General features: G+C 42.6%; 1 protein-coding gene across 1 annotated transcript; it reads left to right on the top strand.

Annotated features, from left to right (window-relative positions):
• On the top strand, positions 1–25162 carry LOC117050102 (nuclear mitotic apparatus protein 1-like). The gene is made up of 10 exons (XM_033155477.1): positions 1–113; positions 2244–2333; positions 9748–9826; positions 11311–11425; positions 12718–12902; positions 14241–14395; positions 14848–15010; positions 16504–16662; positions 19759–19926; positions 24421–25162. Exons 2-10 carry the CDS (start codon positions 2248–2250, stop codon positions 24586–24588), a joined length of 1278 nt encoding a protein of 425 aa, XP_033011368.1. The 5' UTR covers positions 1–113; positions 2244–2247; the 3' UTR covers positions 24589–25162.
• The last annotated feature ends 821 nt before the right edge of the window (positions 25163–25983 follow it).

The following is a 25983-nucleotide window of genomic DNA, read 5'->3' as shown; positions in this document are numbered from 1 at the left end:
AATAGGGCTTCCTTTGAGTTAGACATTTTATCTGTATTTACTATTGAAAATGCTTAAATATACTTGTAACATTTCAGTCTCTGACAAAGAAGCTGATTTCTACCTGATTCTATGTGAGTATAAAGTGAAACAGTTACCTTACCTTGAGACCTATGATGGAAGCCTCAGGCTAGCAACTGGAACTCTGTATTTTGGAGCATCATTAACACAGGAATAATTGTTATCCACCCTACCTGGAATATAAAGATAAGACAACGCTTCAACAAGATAACATGAGCATACTACCCAAATCTATTTTTGATCTGACTCATTTAGAGTTCAGCAAAATGCCCACTGTAGCACTCTGAAAACAATTACTGGCTATTACTGCCCACCTAGCAGTTCAAAAGCACACCAAAGTCAAGTAGATAAATAGGTACCGCTCTGGTGGGAAGGTAAACGATGTTTCCGTGTGCTGATCTGGTTTGCTAGAAGTGGCTTAGTCATACTGGCCACATGACCTGGAAGCTGTACGCTGGCTCCCTCAGCCAATAAAGCAAGATGAGCGCCGCAACCCCAGAGTCATTCGCGATTGGACCTAATGGTCAGGGGTCCCTTTACCTTTACGACGATATCAGCTTTGCTACAACAAGCACATGTTGTTGCCACTGAATGAGAAATCTGCTGAATTTCAGGATCCCAATCTACATTGTATTTTGGAAGATGGGGATGGCCTCATTATACAACATGCAACATGTCCTTATTTTTTTCTTGCATGACCTGCAGTCACCTCTCTCAACTTGCCTAACAAACACACAAATACACATCACTCCTCTCCCCATTACTTTGATTAATTTTTTATATTGGTATTTGGTATCCTCTCCTTATTGTAAACCACTTTGGTTTCTTTTTGAAGATAAAGTGGGATGTAAACTTACTAAAATAGATAAAATCAAACAAACAAACAACAGACCTTCTCTTGGCTTCAATTTTATTATTATTTTAAAAAAAAAAACCTCACCTTGAATTTTCTTACCTTTCTTCCTGGAAGTAAGTTTATTTTTCACAATAATGCAAGGGTGGTATACAAATTTTAATTTAGTAATAATAATAATACCTTTGACATTTGGCTTGCCATTTTTTTAATGTGACACTGGGGGCTGGGGGAAGAAAGGCAATATAAATTGATTTGGAAGCTTTTACAAAACTCCTAAGACTGCAGAAGACGTAAAATTTAATAAAAAGCCCTGTCAGCACAAGGGCTTCTGCTTGCACACTGGGACTCCCTCTGCATTCCCCCAATTTCAAGCCTTTATAAAATGAAGTTTCATTGACAGGAATCAACTCCAAAGGACACTATAGAATAATGCAGAAGGGGATTCTGAATCTTCATTTAAATACCGGTAAATGCCATGAAGCATGTACTTGTAATAGTGAATTATTGCAACATAAAGAAATTTGGCGTTTAAAATCTAACTAAAAATATCAAGAATTTCAAAAGTCCTGCTTAACATAAATCTTTGGAACAGGATGACGTTGTCTCCTGTCCCTGGTTGGAAAAAAAAGTGGACAACAGCAGGCCAGGGATCATAATAGGCTGGACCGATCCTATTCAGAGCTATGTTTAGCTGTGCTTTAACTAGCTGTGCTGTAACTGTCTGTGCTGTCATATTTGTCCGTATGTCATCCAGTATAAGATTATGCAGGGACACAATTACTTCATTGAAGAATGATTCTGATTTGCCTTACCAGGTCTTCAAACCCATTGCCCAGCCTCTGCTCCTCCCACCTAAGTCTGTACCCAAGAGCTTGAATGCTTGAATCTCCTTAAGTAACAGGCCCATTTATGCCATATGGGCTACACAGGGACAGGATTTGCTTAAAACTGGGGGACAAATCCTAAATCAAAGAGTCTAGAGGAGAACACAAACATAATTGAAATCTGCATTTTATTTTGTCCAGATGTAAGCCAGGGCCAAACAGAACTGAAAAGGCGTAACTAGGAAGAGGGGGGATTCAGGATGACTAGGGAGGAACTCTTCCCACCCCCTTTGTATTTTAAAAATGTGCTGTCCTGTGTGCCCCCTAAATCTGTTCTGGGGGTTCCCTTAAACCTCTGGACCAGATTTGAGGAGCGTGGGATTGGAGGAGTCTCATTACTCAAATGGAAATTCTTGCACTGATGGGATACCACCCATTGCTTTTTCCTTACCTGTGCTGTTTCAAAATATGCTTTGTTTCACCTTTACAACCCCCACCACCAGCACAATGGACTCTCTGGGTGCGATTGAAGCAGAGTACATAAAGAATTTGCAAAAACAAGTCTGCTTACTGGAATGTGAGACGTCATATCTATATCCTTTAAAGTAATACTGTTTTGGTACAAGTAGCTATGAAAACTCTGAACTGTACACACACACACACACCACAAACAATATTTAGGAAACTGGAATATTGTGAATCCCAGTCTTTCTTGTTTTGGAAAACTGTCATTCATTGGTTTTATTTATACATCAGTAGCCTTTTTCTTTTGTTTTTAACTTGTTCAAAAATATTTGCATGTTCCTTTATTTAGAAAACACGTGTCATATCTTCTATTAATAGGGCAGTATACAAATTTGCAATTTTCCTTGCTGTAACCTGAACACAATTTTTGTCGTACATTTGGAGAGGCAGCGGCTTCAGCTAGGTAGAGTTAGGAACATTGGAAGCTATCTTAGACTAATTCATACCATTGGTCCATCCATTCTTGTGAATAAATGGCCATGGTGTCTTATTCGTTGTGAGAGGAAATGAAAAGACAACTTTTTGCTGGATTGTAACTCACGTGGTACGTGGGATTGTGGAAAGGGTGGTCTGTTTGGATTTCCCACCTCAAGCAGCACAGTTCTTTGGTTCAGCCCCAATATTATATAGAGCAGGCTTCCTCAACCCCGGCCCTCCAGCTGTTTTGGGACTACAATTCCCATCATCCCTGACCACTGGTCCTGCTAGCTAGGGATCATGGGAGTTGTAGGCCAAAAACATAAGCCTGAAAGCATGCTCTCCTCCAAAATCTAAACAAAATCGAAAATTCTTTCTAGTAGCACCTTAGAGACCAACTGAGTTTGTTCCTGGTATGAGCTTTCGTGTGCATGCACACTTCTTCAGATACACTGAAACAGAAGTCACCAGATCCTTAAATATAGTGGGGGAGTGGGGAGGGGTATTACTCAGAAGGGTGGTGGGAATGGGTGATAGGCTGATAAGTGTGGAAAACCTGTTGACGACTCTAAACGGCTGCAATTAGTCTTGCAGGGAAAGGCAAGGGGTGAGATGGCTAAAGATGGCTTTGTTATGTATAATGAGATAAGAATCCAATGTCTTTGTTCAAACCAGGTTTCTCCATGGTTTTAAGTTTGGTGATTAGTTGCAATTCAGCCACTTCTCTTTCCAGTCTATTTCTGAAATTTCTTTGTATTAAGACAGCTACTTTGAGATCTTTTATAGAATGTCCTGGGAGATTGAAGTGTTCTCCTACTGGTTTCTCTGTCTTGTGATTCCTGATATCAGATTTATGTCCATTTATCCTTTGGCGTAGGGTTTGGCCTGTTTGTCCAATATAGAGAGCTGAAGGGCACTGTTGGCATTTGATTGCATACACAATGTTGGAAGATGAGCAATTAAATAGTCCTGAGATGGTGTGTTTGATGTTGTTGGGACCAGTAATGGTGTTATCCGGGTTTATGTGACTATGTGATGCGGCTGTAACGTAGGGCATCTGTTCCAACTCTACAGACAGAGACTCTCACCTAAGAGATCTACAGCAAACCTTTTTAGAACTAAAATATCCACCTGATGAAGTTAAACAACAGATCGACAGAGCCAGACTGATACCCAGAGAGAACTTGCTGCAAGACAGACCCAAAAAAGAAAATAACAGAACACCACTAGTCATCACATACAGCTCCCAAGTTAAAACAGTACAACGCATCATCAGAGATCTACAACCTCTCCTAGACAATGACAGTTCTCTTTCTCAAGCTCTGGGAGGAAGACCCTTCATCGCATACAAACAGCCACCCAATCTCAAACAGCTCCTCACCCACAATAATACAAAAACAGGACTCAACATGGACACTGGTACCAGAGCCTGCAATAAACCCAGATGCCAACTTTGCTGCCACATAAACCCGGATAACACCATTACTGGTCCCAACAACATCAAACACACCATCTCAGGACTATTTAATTGCTCATCTTCCAACATTGTGTATGCAATCAAATGCCAACAGTGCCCTTCAGCTCTCTATATTGGACAAACAGGCCAAACCCTACGCCAAAGGATAAATGGACATAAATCTGATATCAGGAATCACAAGACAGAGAAACCAGTAGGAGAACACTTCAATCTCCCAGGACATTCTATAAAAGATCTCAAAGTAGCTGTCTTAATACAAAGAAATTTCAGAAATAGACTGGAAAGAGAAGTGGCTGAATTGCAACTAATCACCAAACTTAAAACCATGGAGAAACCTGGTTTGAACAAAGACATTGGATTCTTATCTCATTATACATAACAAAGCCATCTTTAGCCATCTCACCCCTTGCCTTTCCCTGCAAGACTAATTGCAGCCGTTTAGAGTCATCAAAAGGTTTTCCACACTTATCAGCCTATCACCCATTCCCACCACCCTTCTGAGTAATACCCCTCCCCACTCCCCCACTATATTTAAGGATCTGGTGACTTCTGTTTCAGTGTATCTGAAGAAGTGTGCATGCACACGAAAGCTCATACCAGGAACAAACTCAGTTGGTCTCTAAGGTGCTACTAGAAAGAATTTTCGATTTTGTTTTGACTATGGCAGACCAACACGGCTACCCACCTGTAACTCCAAAATCTAGTAATCGGGAAATGAAAAGAAAGCTGAATAGGGCTCAGAATCAGATGAGAATACAAGATCCCTCATCGTGGATGTTGTAAAGTGGCAATACGAAAGAGTGCCTTGGGCTGCTGAAATTTGGACATGGGGCTTTTAAGTAATACAGGCATGTCCAAAGTCCGTTCCGGGGGCCTAATCCAGCCCGCCGGTCGGTTCAACCTGGCCCCTGTTGCAGTTTATTTCCTGGGGTAAAATCCTTAAAAAAAAACCTCAACAACTTTGGCCCTTTGGTCGGCCCTCACGGCCCTTCACTTCATCAAATCTGGCCCTCTTTGAAAAAAAGTTTGGACACCACTGAAGCAATACCTTTCATTTGTAGTCTCCTGTACTCAAACCAAGCACAGTATACAAAAATAACAGGCTCCATATGCTCATCACCCTTGACAAATGCCTGAAACCAAACTACATTTGAACACAGTAATATGAAAAATAGAATCACACTTCCACCACACAAGCTCTTGCTTCGTTTCCAATATGAATTTATCATCAAAAAATAAAAAAAACAGAGATCAGAGTTAGTCTTATTTACACATTTTTCCTATCTGTCATCTAATCTCATCAGGATTTAAAATGAATTAAAATGAATGGGGAACTTCAGTCATCTAAAACTTCGCATCCTAGGAGAGTACTTTCAAAACATTTATCTTTATTAATTGTGGGTGGTAATTATTTTTTCCACTCCTCAGCTACATGTAAAGGGTGCCAATACTGTAATGTATTCTCAGTGATCTGTTATTTTAAAAGTGCGTAGTATCAGGAAAGCCAACTCATCCAAGTAAGTACTGGAACACCCAAAGATTGGGGCATTTAGGAAATTGGGAGCAAAAAAAAAATAAAAAAAAAAATTAAAAGCCTTCATACCTCTGTAATTCTAAAGGTCATTGTGTAGTTAATAGGAATCACACGTTTCTACCAATTTACACTTACAGACTTCGAACACTGACAAGCAGAGATATAATGTAAGACAGCTGGTCAGTTCAGCAGGCTCTTGGCAACTTATGGACACATACACACAGCTTGGACAGCAGCGGATATGAACATATGTTTTTAAAGATGATCATTAAATGTTGCTTTTAATGAAACACCTCAAAAACACACTGATATCTCAACAGGGTAATGCATATATATTCATTTGAATGCTGCCTGCACAGGATAGCTGAGGTTTAGAGGTTACCCTACATACATGCTTTTACAAATGAGTTAAAGATGTCTCCGCTTCCTCGTCACTGCCTGCAACGCTGCTGTCTGTGGATGCTGTGACATCTTCTTTGGTACCCTTGCCATTATCTCCTCTCTCAGCTGCTTATCTCCTCTCTCAACTGCTTCACCCTTTGGGCTACCCTCAGGTGCACTGTTAACGTTAGATGGCTGAACATCTTCTGGAAGCTGGACACCAGTTTCCGAAGAATCTGTTTTCGGCATTTCTGTATTTGGATCACCTAAAGACTTCTGCCACCCCTTCAGTCTCTCTTCCCTTTCTCTTGTAGTCTCCTCAACCTGGTAATCTGTTACACCATCCCAGGTCTCCACAGAGAGCTGACGTCCACCAAACCATCGCCCGTTGAGTGCCTGTTTGCAGACATCTCCTTCTTCTGCTTCTTTAAATGACACAGAAGCAACACCATCTGGGTGCCTATCAAACAGAATGGCTTTCTTTACTTGTCCAAACTTTTCACATTCTGTCCGAAGATCTTCTCTTATCTCATTTAGCACCAAAGGATCTTCCTCAAAATCGCCTGGGTGGAACATGTTCCTGATAATGATAACACGCTCCTGCCGCATTCGAACACTGCCATATTTCTTCTCCGGTCTCCAATCCAGCAGCTTTTGTTGTTGAGACAGCTTCTTCTTTGTAGTCTTTGCATTTCTTCTTCTTCTTGCTGGCATTGTACTCCCCCTTCAGTTGAAACTGTGCAACTTCCACATGCAATTTGTAGCCTCTAATTTCATTTTCATCCAAAAGTTTCAATGCTAGTTCAACTGATTCTCTCTTTAAGTAGCAGCAGAGCCCATCTTCTTTGAGATTTCCTTGTCTTTGTAAAGTTTAATTTTAGGCTCCCCCGTTTGCGGATCACGCATAACAATACCACATTTTGACATAACCTGCACAAACTCATCTTTTGTAATGTCTGGTGGTAAACCTGTCACCTTCATCTGGTTGTAAATATTAAGGTTAAACCAGCAAGAATGAGTCTTTCTGTAAAAAAAATAAAAATTAAATCAAGTCTTACTGACTAGTGATTTGAATAGTGAATTAAATTGATTTGATTTAAATCAAATCCACCCTGGATGCGTGTGCAGGGAAAAGCCCAACTATGATCCTCAGAGTCCCTTCCAACTCTACAATTCTATGACACTGCAATCCTATACATGTCTACTCAGAAGTAAGTGCCTCCAAGTTCCAAGTAAGTTGGCACAGGTTTCCAGCCTAAATTATTCAAAATAAATATCCACATTTCAAATAACTCTTGGTAAATTTAAAAGTGTTATTTCACATACGCTTTTAAATATGGTTAATGCCACAAGCAGTAAATTGTGGCATTAACCATATTTAAAAGCATATTACTAGAGGGGGAGGAATGCCTACCACAATTTGATGATGCATGTGAAATGGACCCTGCTTTTGGGCCCTTGATCCCATAAGTCAGGGGTGGCCAACTTCCAAGAGACTGCGATCTACTCACAGAGTTAAAAACCAGTAGTGATCTACCCCCTTTGGGGGGTTCAGGTCAAGGTTGTTGAGCTTTTTTTTTAGGAAGGAAAGCAATCCATGTTTTGGGAGGGGGTTCGGGTCAAAGTTGAGCTTTGTCTAGGAAGGAAAGCCCTGTTTGGGGGGCTTCAGGGCAAAGATGTACAGCTTTTTGGGGGGGAGCCAAAGTTGCTGAGTTTCTTTGGGGGGAGCCAGTGATCTACCACAGACGTCCAGTGATCTACCAGTAGATCACGATGTACCTGTTGGACATGCCTGCCATAAGTGAATGCATCCAAAAACATATGCAGGGATGACTGTAGTAACAGACTTTTCCCTCTGTGAGAGGCAAATTGTGACCAACTGTGTGTGCTTTTGGCTTCACAGAGACTGTGAAACCCTTTCTCTTAACATCAGTTCATCTCAGACAAGAAATTTAGCTGTAAGCTTAGCTGGCAACATATTAAATCTCTGGCAACCAGAGCTTAGTCTTTCATCTCTACTTTACCTCAGGAATATGGAAGCCCATCCTTTGAGGGGGAAAGTACTGCATTCCTTTTATGTTCTTTATACTGACAGCTTGAAGTCAGTTCTCTGTCTGCCTATTCAGGAGCAGGCCGCAACGTAGCTGCCAGAATTATTTTCAGTGCCACTGGAAAGCCATGCAAGGAGAGAGAGAGGGCAGTTCCTTTATGTTTAACTTTATCCTACAGGAAACATTTTTCATTATCCTAATAAAAGAATGCCTGGAAATTTGCACACCTCTCAAGCTCCATCTGCAAAGCAGCAGCATGCCACATTCCTGTGAACTGTTGCTTGTGAAGGGTGCGGAGAGTAGTTAGGGCAACCCTGTTCCCCACCCAGAGCTACAGCTCCCAGAGCTCCCTGGGAAGAGGAATTGGCCATTCACCCCCTTTGAAAATTGTAACTCTTTTATTGTTTTGTAATTTGAATTCAAACTGTAATGCAGAAAAATGCAGTATAAAAGAAGCAATCAAATATGATTTAAAATAATGTATTGTTTTTTAATGCAGACATAATAATAATTTTATTATTATTACCCCGCACATCTGGCCAGAGCTGTCAACTGTCAACTTTCCCCTTTTTTGCAATGGGAAATGGCGCTGGAATAAGGGAATTTCCCGCAAAAAAAGGGAAAGTTGACAGCTATGCATCTGGCTGGGTTTCCCCAATCACTCTGGGCGGCTGACAGCATATATCAGAACATACTAAAACATCAAACATTGAAAACTTCCTGATACACAGCTGTGTTCAGATGTATTCTAAAAGTCAGATAGTTATTTCTTTCCTTGACATCTGAAGAGAAGGTGCTCCACAGGGAGGGCACCAATACCACGTACTGTGGACCAGCTGAATGAAGCTCACAGACCACCATTTGGGAACCCCTCTTCTTGTGAAAACTAGGCACAGAACAGGCCTGTAATATGCCAGTACACCATATGCATGAAGTGTTATTGTCAGTAGATATGTCTTCTATACTCCTTTATGTGTGTGTCTGCTATTCTGAGGCTAACACTTTATGTACCTGCTAAAGTAGGCACTAGCCAGGAAAGGCTTCTAACACAAATGTGTCAATTATGCTAGTTGAGTTCCCCGTACGGGCCACCAAATAATAATAATAATAACAAACAACAACAACAACATGCTAGTTGAGGCACAAAAGCAGTTTCCTGCTTTTACCAGTCAGGACACCAATGAATCACTCTTTGTTGACTTATTCAAGGCCACATGTCATGACTAACATCTATTTCACAATACCAAACTCTCCTTTCACTCAGGGTTATATGTAACTTTTAATACCTATTAAGTAAACTAGGCAAATAGCAAGACATTTATGTGAGCGATTAGAGTGGGAGATATGTTTAACTCCCCCATTGAGCTCACTGGAGCTTTAGGATTGTACCCATTCCCCAGCTACCCTCCTCAAATTTCTTAAAACCTGAATTGGAAAGCAGCTATTTTCTGTTGTGGTGGAGGGGTGCATTCATTAGCACTGCAGAAATTATTAGAGGGTATCTCAAACCGATAGCAAATTTTCAGACAGCACAGGATTGTTGATGTGATTGATATTTCCAAAACATATGAACTGACCTTCCAACATCTCAAACAAATGCTCCTTAATTATCCATCATAAACTAGGGAGAGAGCAAAAAAGGCTACAAGCGTCCAACCCCAAGTTACCAGAGAAGCCGAAAAAATACTACAAAAAATAAAGGTAACTCCCAAAGTTTTCTTGCCTTTGGATGAATTCTATTTGTAAAGAACTGTTAATTTGTAATCTGTCAACTCAAGGAGCTAATCTACAGGCCTGGGCAGCTTTAACAGAAACACCCTTCCTACAGAAGGTCCCTGTGTCCTCCAGAAAGCCACTTTATGTAGACTTAGAGACCCTTCCAGTCTGAGATCTAGTAAGGCATGAGGTGCTGCCCAGCTGGAAGTAAAATGATATGGGAAGTCTCTGAAGCACTTCATGCATGCATACATGGTTTTTTGAATCAGTGTCTTTTTCAGTCCATTTTACTACAAAGAGTAAATAGTCAGGCTCACATTTGTTTCACAGAAATTTGTTCTCACAGTTGCATAGTCACTGCAGTTATATAGGAAATGTCACTTAGGAATAGGTATTAACTGTACACTAACAGTATACAGGGGACACGGGTGGCGCTGTGGTCTAAACCACAGAGCCTAGGGCTTGCTGATCAGAAGTTTGGCAGTTCGAATCCCCGTGATGGGGTGAGCTCCCGTTGTTCGGTCCCAGCTCCTGCCCACCTAGCCATTCAAAAGCACAAAGTGCAAGTAGATAAATAGGTACTGCTCCAGCAGGAAGGTAAACAGCGTTTCCGTGCGCTGCTCTGGTTAGCCAGAAGCGGCATAGTCATGCTGGCCACATGACCCGGAAGCTGTACGCCAGCTCCCTCGGCCTATACAGTGAGATGAGCGCTGCAACCCCAGAGTCATCTGCAACTGGACCTAATGGTCAGGGGTACCTTGACCTTTACCTTTAATAGTATACAGATTTGTTAGGTGTAAGCTTAAAACCTCCTGTTATGGACCGAATACCCTATTCAAAATAAACCTGGCAGTTTCAACATAACCCATCTTCCAGTTTAAACCTTCTAAATGCTCCTAGCCATTTCCACTTTGGCAAGGCAGCATAGCTGGCTCTTAGGAATAAAATGCAGAACACTTCTACCAGTATTTAAAATAAGTAGATATTGACTAGATGGAGAGAGAATCAGAAACCGCATAACTGAAGTCAGAAATCACGTAACTGAAATTTAAATATTCACTTACGAATTAGATGCGGCGCAAGTTTCAGTGCAGTCAGCTTGCTCAATGCAACAGCATCTGAACTGAACTTTGAACATGTACCATTTGTCCACTGAAGTGCAATCTCAGTCTTTCAGAGCACCACTGTGCATAAAAATTCATTAAAAAATACGTAAATTTCTTTTACCTCCAGCCTCAATACCTCAGTCCAGACAGAGCAATGCATATGCCAGATTGTAAATCACAAGCACAACAAGTGTATTAAAGACAGAGCTGAATCTTTGCAACTAGCTCTCTAGACTATATGCACATTTGTAGATTAAGCATGGAGCCCCAAATGAGATAACTAATATATATGTTATTTGGCGTTAACATTTGTCTTCCACATTTGTATTTGCATGATGCTAACCTATAGCGCATATTTTAAAGGAACTAGAGACTGCAATAAACACAGCCAAAATAGAAACTGTACAGAAAGAAAACAGCACCAAGATAGTGGAAGCTGAAATCCATGCAATATACAGACGACTTCAAATCCTATCGGGTAATAATGAAATGTTCCATGAGTTGTTGTTCTTATAATCAAGATACAGTACATTCATAAATATGAACTGATGCTAGCTTGGCTTTTGTATATGGCTAGGATACTTCTCTTATGGAAGAGGCTAACACCCAACTATACCAATGATGGATACATCTTCAGTTCATCCACCTTAAGCACTATCCATTGGGTAAAATGGCAGGTGGAATGGACAAAGTCCTATTTCCAGGATGCCTGCTCCCTTTTCGTTGTTGTTTTTTTAAGTTGCCAAGCGTGTAAAACTGTATGTGCACAAGTTAAATGTGTGCAAGTTGCAGGCTTACTGTACACATCCTGAGTGCAGATGCTGCATTGCTTTCTGACACAGTGTGGCACTACCTTTTTTTCCATGCAACCTGCACTGGATCAAGGCACAAATGTCTGTCTCTTTCGCTGGTAACTTCACTCCAAAATGAGTTTCTATAATATGGCCCCCTTGCAAAATTTACCACTGCCCTAAACACCTTTTTACAACGAAACTGATATATGCCCCAACACTGACTTACAGTCCTGGCTTAAATCTTCCTATCTCTCTTTCAAGAACTAGGGACACTGAATGCTTACACAAATATTTAAGGTTTTGCATGTAGGAATAGGCATAACTCACATATGGCTTCCTTGTTATCAGGCTGTAAACTTCTGGTTGGGCTTCTTCAACTGCCACAACCTAAAGTACTGCTTGTTCTGACATTATGCAGCAAGCTGTGGATTGGGCTGTACATTAGAGTATCTCACAACCCAATCATAAGCATGCTTTATTTGGAAATAAGCCCCCCTTAGCTCAAAGGGACATGTTTCCTGTTTAGTATGGTCAGAGCCAGCCCAGACATTAGGCAGAGTGAGACTGCGGCCTCAGGTGGCAGAAAACCCCCAGATGACACGCTCGTTGGTGTCCTGCCCTGTCCATCTCCACCAGAGGCCAAAATCAGTGCAATATTGCCCGTAATCAGCACCTATAGCAGTGCTGCTTCTCTGCCATTGGCAGATGTGGCAGGGTGTGCTGCAGTGGCAGAGCAAGCGGCAGTGGCAGCAGGAGATAGGTGGTGGCAGCAGTGACAGGCACTTCCTGTTTCACCTCAAATGGCAAAATGGGACATACCCTGCTGTGCATGGTTATTAGAAAAACTACCTTAAGAATATCTGGAAGTATTTTAAAATATTTATTACCTGAGAAGTTATCTGCAAAAAGAAATTGAAGTTTATTGGAAGATAGTAAAAATTTTAAATGCTGGAGTGAGCCTGATAATTTCCTGCAGACGCAAATGCTAAAGAAAAGCTGGCCTTAATAGAGGATGCTACAAAGCTGAAGCAACTGGCTGACATCTCCACTCAGAATGTTTCGCACAAGGCAGAAGAACTGCTAAAAATTCAGAGAAACATACAGCTCACTGCAAATTCAGTGAAGGAAAAAGAGCACGAGGCCCACCTTTTGGAATCTCAGGTGAGCTATTCTAACTTCTTAATAAATCCATCTTTCATAAATATTCTGGATATGAGGAATTGCTGCCACATTAAGCTGTTAAGCCAGTGTGGTGTAGTGGTTAAGAGTGGGGGACTCATAATCTGGTGAACCGGGTTCGCTTCCCCACTCCTCCACATGAAGCTGCTGGGTGACCTTGGGCTATTCACACTTCTCTGAAGCCTCTCAGTCTCACTCACCTCACAGAGTTTTTGTTGTCGGGGAGGAAGGGAAAAGGAGACTGTTAGCCGCTTTGAGACTCCTTAAGGGGAGTGAAAGGTGGGATATCAAGTCTAAACTCTTCTTCTGAATGATCAAGAGATAAAACACTGGACCCAGCTAAATCAAGTGACACCCCTGAGTACATCCTGTTTTCTTTACCACAAATTCCAACGCGAAGAGTGGCATCCAGTGATGTCCGTCAACTTGTGCAAATTCACTTGTGCAATGGGACTTTCAGTTTCTCTCCTCCTCACTGCAGTCCCCTATGTCTCCCCAAAATCTGCTTCAGAGAGTCCTCCAGCCCTTTGGGGCAGGTTTTGTTGGTGTGCTGGGGGGTGGGGAGAGCAAGCCGAAGCCCTGTTGTCGTGCCAGCAGGCCCCCGTTTGTACTATTGCTGGATCTCTCTCAAACCATTCTGAAAGCCGTATTCACTTCAAGGGCTTTTTCATAACCTTTTTAGCTTGTGCATAACAAAAGCGCTAAATTAATGCCAGATGAGCACTGCAATGATGTAGCAGAAGAGCTGACTTCCTCATTATTTTTATTCCAAGGGCTCAAAATTACTGCAAGCATAGAGGAGGCACACCTGTGTGCCATCACTATAATGGCACATCACATATAACTAGTCAATAGGTGCACCGAATCCCCATAAGCAAAGAGCTTTTCAAGTATGTTGCTAATGTGGGTCAAGATGCAGCTTAACTTCTGCTCATCCAAGACTCACTGGATGAGACTTTTGGTGTGGAGGGAGATGTGCAACCACATCCAAGGCTGCGAGTTGTTGCCTGTGACTCCAGCAAGAAGCTAATGAAGAATTGCATGCTCCCAAGGCACAAGACAAACAAATCCAGTGCTAGGAAAATGCAATATCCCAGTTAGCAGCATGTTGCTTGGAAGAAGATGGCCATCTCAACGCTGTATAACCAGTGGGTAGCAACTGTGAATTTATTGTACTATAAACAAATCACTTTTAAAAACCCCTCTGTATTTGAACCTTTTTCTCACTAGAAGTAGTAATTAATTATAATGATCAGAGTATTAAAGCATGGTGGGGGCAGAGAATGTTCAGCATTTGCTTTCACAGTCTGCTTTATTCAGCTTCAGCTGCAGATTCAGCAGCACCAAGCTACAGAACAAAAACTCACAGAAAGCAGATCAGAATGCCTACAGCTGCAGGCATTACTTCATCAACTAGAGGAGAAATTGCTTATCGGCTCCCAGTCCACCCAGCAGCGCATTGCAAAAGAACTTAGGTAGGCAGACACCAACTCCCTGTCTGTTAGTATGTTCATAACTATTGAGCCTCTGCAATTCTCACTTGGGTGAGCAATGACTTGTGTATGAAAACGTGCTGTACAACTTATTAAAGAGTGGTTCATCTTCGCAGGATTTACTGATGTGCTTGAGATGGTGAACCATTAGAATTTTTGGCTAATATACCAGCGGACTAGATGCTGGAGATCTATTAAACAGAAGGGTGGGATTTTCCCTAAAGTTCATAATAATCTACAGCTATGAATGGCTAGCGAATTTTTGTTTAGTACAAGCAGACTTTGCTTACAGTTCTGGTGTGCATGAAATGGCCATACAACTCCCCAGATTTGTCTTCAGCAAGGGCATTATAAGATTGTCATGTATAATTTTTTTAAAATATTGTATTGGGAATACCCCATATGAGCCAATATTTATAATTATGTGCATTTAGTGAGGAGAGTGAAAAATTAAGGCAAGTCCTCAAGGAAAAAGAGCTTTCAGCTGATGAGGAGAAATATTTACGTGACAAGATGTCAGAAGATTGTGGGCATCTGACAAGGGAAAATGGCCTCTTACAAGCTCAAGTGCTGCAAGCAACTAGGCAGCTGAGCAGAGTAAGTATTTTTCTAGTATCCAACATGTTAGTTCTTCCTCTTCATTTTCTATCTAGGAAAAGATCTGAAAAGCTAACAGGTGAGCTCCATTTCAAGATTTTCAAGATTAGCTTTTTATGTTGTTGTTTTTGGTTGGGGGAGGGAATAAGGCACAGATAAAAAAAAATAGATGCAAATAGTTTTGCTAGGATGTTTTCGCTACAGAAGCTAAACAAACAGGACAAGACAGTAGCTCATTGAACATGATGTACAAATCCCATGGCCAGGGCAGCCTATACTGTACCTCAATTTCTGCCATGGCCCAAGACAGGCATTGTAGCAGCTTTCCCTTACTATACATCAGGCATCCCCAACCTTCAGCCCTCCAGATGTTTTGGCCTAGCTAACAGGACCAGTGGTCAGGGATGATGGGAACTGTAGTCCAAAACACCTGGAGGGCCGAAGGTTAGGGATACCTGTTATACATCTTATTATGGCCAAGTAGCTGGAAACAGAAGCAGAACTCTGTGCTATCTCTTGTAGCAAATAAATATTTCAACAAGTTGGCTAGAGCATGACCTGGCAACTAATTAATGCTTCTGCAATGGCAATGAAGCAGACGACTTGCTTGCACAGCAGCAGAGAAAATGTCATAAAACAGGACAAAGCTGGTCATACACAAAACAGTTGCATGGCTGTAGTCCTCTTGAATGCAAAGTCTCTATATCAACAGATCAATGAGTTTATATGGCAGAACCAGAGAACCTATTGCGATTCCCTAAGACAGGGCATAAGTGTCCCCAGACTGGTAAGTGCTAAAAGCAGATAGCATGGGACTTCTCCCATAACATATGCAACTATAGCACAAAACACCCAAAAGGATATGCCCCATATATCTTCAGATTGTACCAATTCACACAGGCATGCAATTTGCCGCTGTTGTTGAGAGCTTAACAATTTCCCTGAACTGAACAACAGCAAACTGCATCTGTTTTGTATACATCATGCACAGGTGGCAAAATGGAGCCCCTGTGGCACTACTATAAAGCATTATGCCCCTGCATCGGTGGCACTTTAGCCTTAAAGAGCTTGCAGCTCCTTTAGACTGGAACACTGGCAGGCACCTATAGTCCTCCAGAAGTCATTGAACCCTTAACTCCCAACAGTCCTAGCCAGCATGGCCAAGAGGCAGGTGGGAGTTGTAGTCACAGATCTGGAGGGGGACATATTCCCCACCCCTGGGTTAGAATATAAGGAAAGTTATTTCTGCACTCTGCCCGTGGAACTGTTCTATATTCACCAGTGTGGTGCGGCGCACTCTTAGCTTTAAGGAATCAGTAGGTGTTTGAGGCTAGGAAAAGAAACAAGAATGTGACATGTTTACTGAAGCAATGCTGTAAGGTGGGAGAGAAATAGCAGCATCCCAGGCAAAAGGATGTGTACCATGTCCCTCGTTTATTTCCTGCATGACAGTTTTGGCTAACATACACTCTTAATTCATATCAATGCTGTAGGAGAAACAGCTGAGAGAGGACGAGAGCACCTCCCATTTAAGAAGAGCGTCTGAGCTAGCATCAGGGAGAGAGAGAGAACGGCAATTAGAGGGGGAGCTTACCTACTTGAAGACACGACTACAGAACAAAAGACAGAGTGTTTCGAAGGTCCAGGAGCAGGTCTCTGCACTCTCATATATTTTAAGTCAACTATATTGGTAGAATGTAAAGGTTGCTGCAATTAGAGCACTTAACACATTTTTGAAAGTGAAAAGAAAGAGATCGATATAACAGCCACTTTCCAAATCAGACAATTCTGCTAGAATTGTGTTGGATGCAGCAATTTAGAACAATATTTGTCCAAATATTGTCCTGGGATCAAACTGGGCACATTTGTGCTCATGGTGTTGATCTGACACAAAATTTGCAATGAATCGAGCACCAGCCTTTTCCTTTATCTAAAACGGCCACTTTGCTCCTTTTAAATATAATTCTGTGTATCTACACAGTCAATGGCTTACTGCCACCATTTTTAATACTGTTTTTCTAAATTGTTGTAACCCCGCCTGGGACTCTCTGGTTAAGAGCAGGCAAGTAGTCTCACAGTGATGATGATGGTGATGCTGATGATGCAGTCTTACTAGAGAGAGCTGTGCACCAGTAGGTCTGGTGACTGACTATAGATTGGCAACACCTGCTTTGAGCCTTGTTCTTGAAATCCCATGCAGATTTCTACCAGGAGGCAAGTGACCCAAAATGCCTCATTACAGAAGATAGGCTTTTGGTTGTAAAACATCATCTTAATTTCCAAACAGTGCCTAGCTAGCATGTTTCCTGCATTAACTACAGAAAGGTCATTTAAGGAGAACTGGAGACACATGAAAACCGTGCTTTATCCCTCTAGAGCAGGGGTCTGCAACCTTTAAGACAAAAAGAGCCACTTGGACCCATTTCCAAAGGGAAAAAAAAACCTGGGAGCCGCAAAACCATTGCGACATTTAAAACAAATATAACACTGCATATATTGTTTCTTATCTTAATGCTATATATACAGGATCGTGCAGTCAGCTGCTATAGCTGCTATATCAATGAAAAATATGAGCATGTCTGATCTGTGACTTTTGATGGCTAGTCCCAGTTATTATTCTCTAATGAGGGGAGAGAGATGCACCCCATATGGTCCCAAATGCATGTATGCTTTGCTGCTTTTGATGCCCCAAATACAAAACCCTCTCGTATTCTGAGCAAGCTTGGGCTTGCTCTCCTGGGTGTTGAATGAAGTCAAGGTGTGCATGTAGGGGTGTGTGTGTGTGTTTGTTTTGAATCAAATAAAGGGGGTGTTGAATAAACTCAGGGGGTGTGTATGTGTGTTGAATCAAGTCAAGGTGTGTGCGTGTGTGTACGGGGGTGTTGAATCAAAGGGGCGGGGGTGTTGAATAAACTCAAGAGCTGTGCTGTGTGTGTATGTTCAATCAAGTCAAGGGCTGTGTGTGTGTGTGTTGAATCAAGCCAGAGGCTGTTTTTTGTGTGTGTGTGGGCCAGTAAAGGGATGTTGAAGAGAAGCTCAAGGGCTCTGCCTGCGTATTGGGGTTGGGGCAGCCCTCTGCCCCTCGCCGACGCCCTGTTCTGCTCTTTGCTCTCCCCCCCCCCGCCCCCACGGAAAAGCAGAGCGCTCTGGCTGCAGCTTCAGAGGAGAAAGAGCAGCCCGGGCTGCTCTTTCCTCTTCCTCCCTCCCCCGATGGAAAAGCGGAGCGCTCTGGCTGCAGCTTCGGAGAAGCCATGCACCCCTTCAGAACAGCTCATCCCCGCTTGCTGTGAAGGGAGCTGGGGGCAAGGGGTGAACGCTCACCCCTTCTCCCAGGCTCCCTTTAAAAAAACGGGGATAAGCCGCTCTGAAGGGGCACCATGCACCCCTTCACAACGGCTCATCCCCGCTTGCTTTGAATGGAGCTGGGGAGGAGGGGTGAGCTTTCACCCCTGTCCCCAGCTCCCTTCAAAGCAAGCGGGATGAGCACAGGGCGTGGGGTGGTGGAGAAAGCAGCATCCCGGCTGCTTTCTCCACCACCCCGCGCCCAGCCACCGATCCCAAAAGCCTGCTTTTGAGATCGGCGGGAGGGCACAGAGTGGAGAAAGCAGCCGGGATGCAGCTCTCTCCACCCTGCGCCCAGCCGCGGATCCCATTTTGGGATCGGCACACAGGGCGAGGGGTGGAGAAAAGTGCGTCCCCACTGCTTTCTCCACCCCGCGCCCTGCTGCCGAACCCAAAAGCCTGCTTTTGAGATCGGCGGGAGGGCGCGGGGTGGAGAAAGCAGCCGGGATGCAACTCTCTCCACCCTGCGCCCAGCCGCCGATCCTATTTTGGGATTGGCACACAGGGCGAGGGGTGGAGAAAGGTGCATCCCCACTGCTTTCTCCACCCTGCGCTCTGCTGCCGATCCCAAAAGCCTGCTTTTGACATCGGCGGGAGGGCGCGGGGTGGAGAAAGCAGCCGGGATGCAACTCTCTCCACCCTGCGCCCAGCCGCCGATCCCATTTTGGGATTGGCACACAGGGCGAGGGGTGGAGAGAGCTGCATCCCGGCTGCTTTCTCCACCCCGCGCCCTGCTGCCGATCCCAAAAGCCTGCTTTTGAGATCGGCGGGAGGGCGCAGAGTGGAGAAAGCAGCCGGGATGCAGCTCTCTCCACCACTCCGCGCCCTGCTGCCGATCCCAAAAGCCAGGCAGGGGGGCGCAGGCGGGCCACAGGCGCAGCGCCCCCCACCATTTCCCCGCCCCAGAGCCGCGGCAAAGCTCTAAAAGAGCCACATGCGGCTCCGGAGCCGCGGGTTCCCGACCCCCGCTCTAGAGCAACTGAGTGTCTGGTCAGCTCATTGGTTCTACACACTAAGTAATGGTTACACAGTTAAATGGGCTGTATATTCCAAAACTAAGGGTTGTATCCACTGTTAACCCTACTCAGAGTGGACTCATTGAAATTAATGGTTATGAATTAGGTTCATTGGTTTTCATGGATCTACTCCAAGTAAAACTTAGTTGAGTACAACCCTAAGAGAAAAGCAACTGTCCAAATGATACAAGAACACCCCATTGCTAAGTACAGTAAAAGGTTGACATTACAGCAGTAGCTGTGAACGCCCCAGCTCTCTTCTAAACAAGCTTGCTTAATCCCATGCACAGGAAGCCTGTGATGCTACAGTGAGTTATCAGGGCAGGGGGGATTAAAATTAGAGCAATGCCTAGACATTAATCAATGCTAATAGAAGCCATTGGTAAATAGGTACTTCACCTCCAGCAAGAAAGGAAATCTATGGATCAGAATGGGCAGTTGCTTCAGTCGCAGCTAATAGATTTGGAAAAGAGACATGGCATAGTTCAACTGGAAAATTCCAAGCTGCAAAGAGAAAAGACTCATTTGGTAGAACACATTGCTCACTTGCATAAAGAGGTAAGTTTATCTGTGCACTTCTCCAACAGCATTTACCGGTGTTTTTTAGCCTGCACTCCCAGTACAAGTGAGCTTCCACCTCCATCTCCGTCTAATTCTTCATGCAACACATGCACTGGCACAAAATTTGGGAATGGCCAGTGACCTCAGGCCACAACCCAGACCATTTTATGAGGTGTGTGATTGTATTTCATAGCAGCTGGACAGGGCAGGAGGGGGAGGTAGAATCAGAATTGAGACTGTGGTGCATCACAGTGTGTTTAATAACCCTTTCTCTGCTGCACTCCTGACAAAATCCCGCACCCAACTGCTGTTTTTGCCAGGGAAGGAAAGCTGCTATTGATACCATTGCAACTGCAGCATATCAGGGGCAGGCAGAGCATCTATTATGTCCCTTTAAAAAACCCACATTTGTATACCACCTTTAAAGAAGGTACCCAACTTTTCAAAGCAATTTACAAAATAAAAATAAAAAACAGCATGGGCGTAGGGCCCCCCCCCCCGGACTTTTGTTGGGGGGACAGAACCAACATGATTGGTCAATTAGTTATTTCTATTGCTTTACTTGATGGGGGGCAGCTGCTCCTTGCCCCCCCCCCACTACACCCATGTGAAACAGTGCTATATATCAGCATTAGGTACATTATAATTTAAAATATAGGTGACAGTTAAAACTAGAAGTGTGGAATATAAAGCTAGCAGGTAGACCAGATGTGTGAGAGCTCTCCTTGCTTTGAGTATAGAATCTGCCCATTTATTTATTTAATTTGTATACTGCCCTTCATCTGAAGATCCCAGGGTGGTTCACAATAGAAAAATACAAAATGAAAACCCCAAATACACAAAACAGAAACAAACCAATAACCACAGTCCCCAAACACATTTAAAAAGCCATAAGATATCAATGTAATTCATACTTACAGTTGCAAAATGTAAGAGAACCTTTGGTGGAAGTGCAAAGTGAAAGGACAAAAAAACAATCTCATTGTGGTGGAGAGGCAAGGAGCTGACATGTGACTTTATCAAGGATTCTCCCAGCCTACTGATAATGTAACAACCTCCAGGTGTGAGTGCTTGTGTTAGGAAGGTGCTGTAATTTATTCACTTTGGAGGACATTTACCAAATTGTGAAGCTTTGTGCAAGCAAAGGAGCAAGATAAGAACTTGCCAAGTCACGGCTTAAAGCACTGCATTTGTATTTGTGCACTTGCCAGGACAACTTACGTTAGCCATATAAAACCAGTATCAATTAAATGCAGGTTTTGAGGACCTGTTTAAAAATGGGGGGGGGGCTGTACTCAAAGGGCTCCAACCACTTTAACTCCTTTTCTATCAAAAGTATGCCATCCAAGTCAGAATGAATGCAAGTGAACTTGCCTGCAAATGTTATGCCAATTGGGTCACAGCTGGCCTTTTGCTGGTTCTAGCAGATCCCACAAGCCTAGAAAGGAGGCTTCTCACCCCCAGAAAAACCTCTGCTGGCTTCCTTTCCTGGTGGCCGGGAAGTAAGTTATCTTTGCCACCATCACAGAGTAAGTTTCTTACCTGAGCTTAATCACACTTTTTTATTTTTTGCCACCTGTGCTCTAGTTGTCAACCCAATTGCTTCATAGCCCTCAGCTGTTCAGAACAAGAAGGCATTGATATGGCTCTACAATTTGGATGAATATACCGGTACTTAGGAGTCATTGTTGATCACCTGGGTAACCTCACCATTCCCAGAGGTCAGGCCTTAGCAGTACTACCAGCTAAACTGCAGGAAACAATCTAAATTCCTGCAAGGGCTAGGAGTGCCTAATAGGTCAAATGTTCAGATAATCTGTGACTACTGAGCCGTTTCTAGCTCCTCCCATCATTGTCCCCTAAACCAGTACAGAAGATAAAGTTCAGTTCATGTCCTCATGCATGCACTGGTCTATATATTGAGAGAGGCATGTGGCAATCATCCTATGCCGTCCAGGACAAGTTAGCCTCAGCATGTATGTTCCAAGTCCCAGGACTAAAGCCTTGAAAGTCCTCAACAAAACCTCAAAGACCATGCCCATCAGTTTGGGCTGGAAGACTTGATAGCAGCATGAGCAGTACACCAAGAGAATCCCCATCCTATCTAGAGCCCCCAACCTAAGGTTCAAAACTGACTGTTGGCACAGGGCATCTGGCAAGGGTAGTGGTATCCTTATGGACCAGAAAGAATCATAGAACTGTAGAGTTGGACAGGACCGGGGGGGGGTCATCTAGTCCAACCCCCTGCATTGCAGAAATCTTTTTGCCCAACAGGGGGCTTGAACCAACAACCCTGAGATGATAAGTCTCATGCTCTACCGACAGCTATCCCACGGATGTTGGCAACCTGTGGCCTTCCAGATGTTGCCAAACAATAACTCCCATTATCCCTGCCCATTGGCTGTTTGCTAGCGCTGATGGGACACCCGGGGGAGCAAAAGGTTACCCATACCTGTTACAGGCTGAAGAAACTCTGAGTCCCCTTCTCTCAGCTGCACCTGACCACATCAAAGAGATTTTACACTGATCACTTCATCCCACCAGATCAGTTAACCATAGGTTTGGCAAATTCTTCCAGGATTATGTTAGATGGTTTATCAACTTTCCATTGGCCAACCTGGCATGCACCAGCAGCAACTTAAGCCCAGAGGGACTGCAGTTAAGCCACTAGTTATCAAGGCTGGGAGAGAGGCTGAAAGTGGAGGCAGTAGAGATGTGGGACTTGCCATTCCTGCACTGCCACAGCACCCTCTGTCCCTTACAACCCTAATGGGAACCCCACCTTCTCCCTTGAAATAAACTGCAATATATCAGCATATTGAGTAGAAGCCTATTTTCGAAGGAGCTGTCTTACTCCATTTCTACTTACAGGTTTTGATTGCCCCTATCAATGGCAACTGAGAGAGAACCTGTTATTTAAATAACTCAGGTCTCACACACATTTTAGCTCCCCTTAGCCATCTTTAGTTTGCCCCTCAGGAGACAAAGGCATATGTATTTCCTCACTCAGAGAAACCCCACCCCAACACCCCTCAAATGGCTGTTCAACAGAAAACATGCAAAATGTGGCCATCTATTCATATCTCTCTGGCCCCAAAATGGTTTGTCAAGGAATCACATAAGAGTTTATAACAGCCACTTAGTCATGATGGTTCTGAGCCTGGAAGTTCCAGACAGGATGCCACTCAGTACCAGATATTGGGAAAGACATGGGAGAAGCCTTCGTGTCACAAAAGTGGCCATTCCAAAGGTGGCTTCCCACTTCTGGAATACTCTCCCAAGCAACATGGGTGTCTGCTCCACCAGGCAAAAACGTTTTTATTTAGTCAGGGCTTTGGCCGTTAATTTGGCAGATAACATTGTGGCTCATCCGTTTATGGCTCATCCTTTTAAGTGGGTTGGATAGTATTTATTATTTTTTATATACTTTGCATGAGCACTTTAGGACTCGTTTTATTGCTTTTTTATTTAGTTGTAATATTCTTTTATCCTGTAAGTTGCTTTGAGACACTTAACTGTAAAAAGAGCCATATATATATATATACCGTGTTTCTCCTAAAATAAGACACCGTCTTATATTTTTTTTCCCTCAACAAAACACAGTATGGCTTATTTTCAGGGGATGTCTTATTTTAACCGCATCGCATCAGTACGCTGCATAGCCACACCTCTCCAGGCTGTTTTAATGGGAGGTGCCGCATCACTATGGCTTATTTTTGGGGTATGGCTTATTTTCGGGGAACGGCTTATATTTCGCAAATGCATAAAAATCCTGCTATGGCTTATTTTATGGCCATGTCTTATTTTAGGAGAAACAGGGTATATATATATATATATATATATATATAGATAGAGAGAGAGAGAGAGAGAGAGAGAGAGAGAGAGAGAGAGAGAGAGTGAGTGTTGTTGGCATAAGTATGTCTCAGGAGACAATGGAGGACTGCACCTTTGGGGGTGAAGTCAAACCATTGGGAGAAGTACATATAGTAAATCATAAAAAATAATGTCATGTTAGGTGCATGGTAGTGTCTTAAAAAGGAACACATTTATTGTGGCATAAGTTTTCAAAGGCGAGAGCAATCTTCTTCAGATACATTGTATGCCACAAATTGGTGTTGTGTTTAAGGTGCCACATTGCAGTAAGTGACAAGATACTTAGTGGAGAGGAAGACACATAGTGTCTTATGTGGAACCACAAATTACTTAACCGCAATGCTTTAGGAAGAACTACATTTGGACCAACCACTCGATATACATGATTGTGTAGTGCAATCTTGTGCAAGACTGTAAACATCCCCATCACCACCTTATGGGCTAGAACTACTGCATGTTTTTGTTTTGTTTTTTTGCAAAAGCAAACTTTTCAGTGAGTCAAATGCTCACCAACCATTTTATACATATTTATATGCAGTCAGCAGTCAAAGATGAAGACTGATTTTTGAGCAGTTTTATTGCTGTTTCAAAATTAACATGTCTTTTCCCATTATCCAGATTGCTGAAAAGGAAAAGGAATTCAGTTTTCTGCACAGCCATGTTAACAGCTTGTCCTGTGACCTCAACAGTTTGCAATCTCAAGTCGATATGGCATCTATTCTGCAGAAAGAAAAATGGAAAGAATTCTCCAATATATTAACAGCAAACAGAGCATCAATGAGCTAACTTTGGGAAGCAATCATTCTTTTCTGCTGTTACTTTAACTCATATTTCTAGAAGATTGCTCAAATTGAAAAGTTGCATGTTGTGCCACTGGATAAATTTTGTTTAGGCCATATTCTTACAAAGATAATATTCAGATATGAATAAAAAAAGACCTCAGTCACAGTCTAAAAAAAAGGAAAGTAGTCATTAGCATATCCTCAGCTAATCAAAGAATGGCATCAAGGTATTTTTTAAAGCCCTTTGGGTTATTCAGTGACCAACATTAAACAAGTGGACAGGAAATGTAATGAATTCATTAGTCCTAAGTGAACAAATGGAATTTGCATTGTATCCTTATTAATAGTAAGAACTTCCATTACCACTGTAAAATTAGAAACCCCTTCATCCAGATTATGATTCCACACTGAATTGCCTTAGACAAAGGGACAGCAATTGATAAATTAATGGCACCCTGCTCTAGAGGGAGGAAGCAAAATGTTAGATATCCAAGTTGTCTTCACATAATAGTTCCTGGAAAACATGTAAAAAGGGGTAAAGGGGAGTTGCAGCTCTTGGGACACTATTCTGCAAATTTCAAATGACCCTGAAGAGGGTATATTGGTCAGGGTACACAATGGAATTAATCTATACGCTGAATCAAATTCTTTCATTTTCTAGGGAAGCTGTAGAGGATTAATTTTAACCAGGCCTTTGGTTATGTGGCATGTGCTAACATATAACTGCACTGAGGGGAGGGAAGCATGGATGGTACCCTTTAGCAATGCTAGTTCTAGACTATATTCTACACATGATCTTACAACAGCACAAACAAGAATTGTATACATGTACCCACCATTTAGTGGCCATCAGAAATTTTCTTCAAGTGTCTTATAATCATGGACAAAGAAATACAAGACTTGAGTGTAATAGCATGTACAAGAGCATAGAAATTTTAGAAAAAGTGGCCATTAGGTTATGTTTTAAGCACACTCATAGACTTTCAGGATAGACAAACTTCTCTAGCAAAAAGTGCTAATGACATACATGACTGAAAGGTGTTTAGCTCGACTATTGTTAAACCAAGATGTCTATACATGATCAGAGCCAAAAGTATTTGAAGGATATGTACCTTACTCTAAATGTATAATCACTTTCCAGAAAGCAATTTAAAAACTAAAATTGACTTCAAAACAAAAAGTGTGAGAACTGCTGCACTGGTTTATAAAAGTAGTAAGAAAACCTTTTTCAGAAGTCAAATGATCAGACATATTCTAAATGACTTTTTGATTAACATTTCACTTGACTAAGAGAATTATAGATACTAGCATAGAGGTCTGAGATACTCAGGTTTTGGCTGCTTATTCGAATAAAATAATCCTGACAATGCTAAAGAGATGACGTATTTCAAAACAAGCA

The sequence above is a fragment of the Lacerta agilis genome, chromosome 7 (genome assembly GCF_009819535.1).
Source record: "Lacerta agilis isolate rLacAgi1 chromosome 7, rLacAgi1.pri, whole genome shotgun sequence".
Lineage (NCBI taxonomy): Eukaryota > Metazoa > Chordata > Lepidosauria > Squamata > Lacertidae > Lacerta > Lacerta agilis.
This window is presented reverse-complemented; position numbering and strand designations above follow the sequence as displayed.

What these genes read in the sequence shown, in the direction of transcription:
- LOC117050102 (XM_033155477.1), top strand. Translation starts at nt 2,248, where the DNA reads ATGGACTCTCTGGGTGCGATTGAAGCAGAGTACATAAAGAATTTGCAA. An exon ending in GAATGTGAGACGTCATATCT is followed by an intron (nt 2,334 to 9,747) that starts ATATCCTTTAAA and finishes TCCATCATAAAC; the next exon opens with TAGGGAGAGAGCAAAAAAGG. An exon ending in AAATACTACAAAAAATAAAG is followed by an intron (nt 9,827 to 11,310) that starts GTAACTCCCAAA and finishes CATATTTTAAAG; the next exon opens with GAACTAGAGACTGCAATAAA.